At 27.5% G+C, this 2,305-nt stretch overlaps 1 protein-coding gene across 1 annotated transcript; it reads left to right on the forward strand.

The window, feature by feature from the left end:
• The first annotated feature begins 235 nt into the window (after positions 1-235).
• On the forward strand, positions 236-1,693 carry LOC143921991 (uncharacterized). The gene is made up of 2 exons (XM_077445288.1): positions 236-847; positions 1,079-1,693. Exons 1-2 carry the CDS (start codon positions 236-238, stop codon positions 1,691-1,693), a joined length of 1,227 nt encoding a protein of 408 aa, XP_077301414.1.
• The last annotated feature ends 612 nt before the right edge of the window (positions 1,694-2,305 follow it).

The following is a 2,305-nucleotide window of genomic DNA, read 5'->3' on the forward strand; positions in this document are numbered from 1 at the left end:
TTTCTCTCAAAGGTCTTGTGAAATATCATCAAAAAAGTTACATTTATCTGTAATTACTATTTTAATTTAATAACAAAGTATATATATTTAGCTATAAAAACGATCCGATTGCTGTAATTTTTCAATACACAATCTCTACATATCAAAAAAAATGTTTAAATTTTAATTTTCTATTAATTTCTTTTTAAATTTTGTTTTTTTATTGCAAAAATTTCAACTCTACTTTTGAGCCCCAATGACAAATTATGTGCCCCCTCATCTTAGAGTTGAAATTATTCCATTAGAGGAACCAAAGACAACACTCACAGAATTATGCGATGGAATAGAAGTAACTACAAACACCCCTTATGGAAAATTAGAAACATTTAAATCACTTGAGATTGCAAAAAATCTTCCATATACCACACCTACAGTAATTCAAAAATATGCAATTCCAGCCGTTCTTAAAGGACACCCAATCCAATGTAGAGCACCAACGGGTATGGGAAAAACAATGTGCTTCTTAATTCCACTTATAGAAACAATGAAAAGTGGAAGTGGACATCGTGTATGTATTATAAGTCCAACTAGAGAATTATGTGAACAAATAAAAGAAGAAGGTTTAAAATTAAATCCTAAATTAAGCATTATTTGCTTATATGGTGGTAATACTTACAATACACGTTACAACCCCAGTGCTAATATAATTGTAGCAGCACCGGGAAAATTATTACATTTTTTAGAAGAAAAAAAAACAATTTTTAAACAAATAACTAGTTTTGTTTTAGATGAAGCTGATAAATTGTTAGAAATGGGATTTGAAAATGATATTAGAAGAATAAAAACATTTGTTCCATTAACAGCATCAGTTTATTTGTTTTCTGCTACTTTCCCAAAAAACTTAAATGTAATAATTGATGATTTTTTACCAAAAAATAAAATTTTAATAGAAATACAAAAGGAGACATTAAATAATATAAAACAAGTTTTATTTAAAGTAAAAAATAAGGAAGAAAAATTAAAAGAAATACTTGAACAAACTTATAATGGCGGTAATACAACAGATGAAAAACCAAAAACACTTGTTTTTGGTGAAAAGAAATCTACAGTTAGAAATTTAGAGCAAACAATTGGTAGTTGGGGATTTCCATGTGTTTCATTACACGGAGATAAAGAACAACATGATAGGCAACTGACTTTAAATCAATTTAAAACGGGTAAATATCCTATTTTAGTTGCCACATCAGTTGCTGCAAGGGGAATTGATGTAAAGGATATTATTTTAGTAGTAAATTTTGATTTTCCCAGAGATACTAAAGAATACATTCATAGGATAGGCAGGACGGGAAGACAAGGAAAAGAAGGTACAGCAATTACATTTATGGAAAATTCAGATCTTTCAAATTCTTCAATGATCTCAGAGTTAATGGAAATTCTTAAAGAAAGTAAAAGTGAAATACCACAATTTTTAGGAGGGGATGCCTCTAAAAGCAGCAGTCTTAATAAGACCTGGAAGAACGGCTCAAAGAAAGAAACAGATAAGCCGATTGGCGTAGAAACTAAAGCATTACAAAATAACATTAAAAAAATGACAATTAACGAAGAAGTAAAAATGCCAATTAATGAAGAAGTATCAAAGAGCAAAGAACCTAAAGACGTTTTTTTGACAGAAAAACGAGACACAGGTGATGATGACGCAGGTGATTGGGAATAAATTTTAATTTTATCAACTTTTTATTTCTAATTTTTCGAGTTATTTTAAAACCCCCACTGTTTTTTTAAATTTTCTGTAAAAAATATTAGGGGCTTTTTTACCGTTACTTAGAAAATTATTAAAAAATTCGTTAAAATTTTATAATTAATGGAGATGTCCTTAAATAAATTGCCCCTAATGTCTACAGATAACAACAATTATTATGGAGATAGTTTAAGCTCTTCATTATTGAAGGGTTTAAATTAAAAGGGGGTATTTAGTGGTTAAATTCATAGAAGATTACACAACAATAATTTTAAGTATTTGAGAAATGGCGTAACAGGTTTATTATTAAAGTCTTTTTAATTATTTAACGACCATTTTTACAGCCAATTACACAAAAATAATTTTAATTTTTATGAAAATAGCGTAACAGGTTTATTATTAAAGTCTTTTGAGGTATTTAATTACCATTTTTACAGTCAACTATACAACAATAATTTTTATAAACATGACTTTCATATAATATCTTTAGTACGAGTTTGAGGTAAACATGGGTATTTAGTATAATATAAATCCAACTAATAATATTAATATTAATTTTTATAAACATGACTTTCATATAATATCTTT

Source organism: Arctopsyche grandis, unplaced genomic scaffold, assembly GCF_051622035.1.
Source record: "Arctopsyche grandis isolate Sample6627 unplaced genomic scaffold, ASM5162203v2 HiC_scaffold_121, whole genome shotgun sequence".
NCBI lineage: Eukaryota > Metazoa > Arthropoda > Insecta > Trichoptera > Hydropsychidae > Arctopsyche > Arctopsyche grandis.

Bases quoted from the DNA above. Each gene is read 5' to 3' on its own strand.
- LOC143921991 (XM_077445288.1), top strand. From the start codon at position 236: ATGACAAATTATGTGCCCCCTCATCTTAGAGTTGAAATTATTCCATTA. The intron at 848-1,078 runs GTTTATTTGTTT...TTTGGTGAAAAG, and splicing joins TTGTTCCATTAACAGCATCA to AAATCTACAGTTAGAAATTT.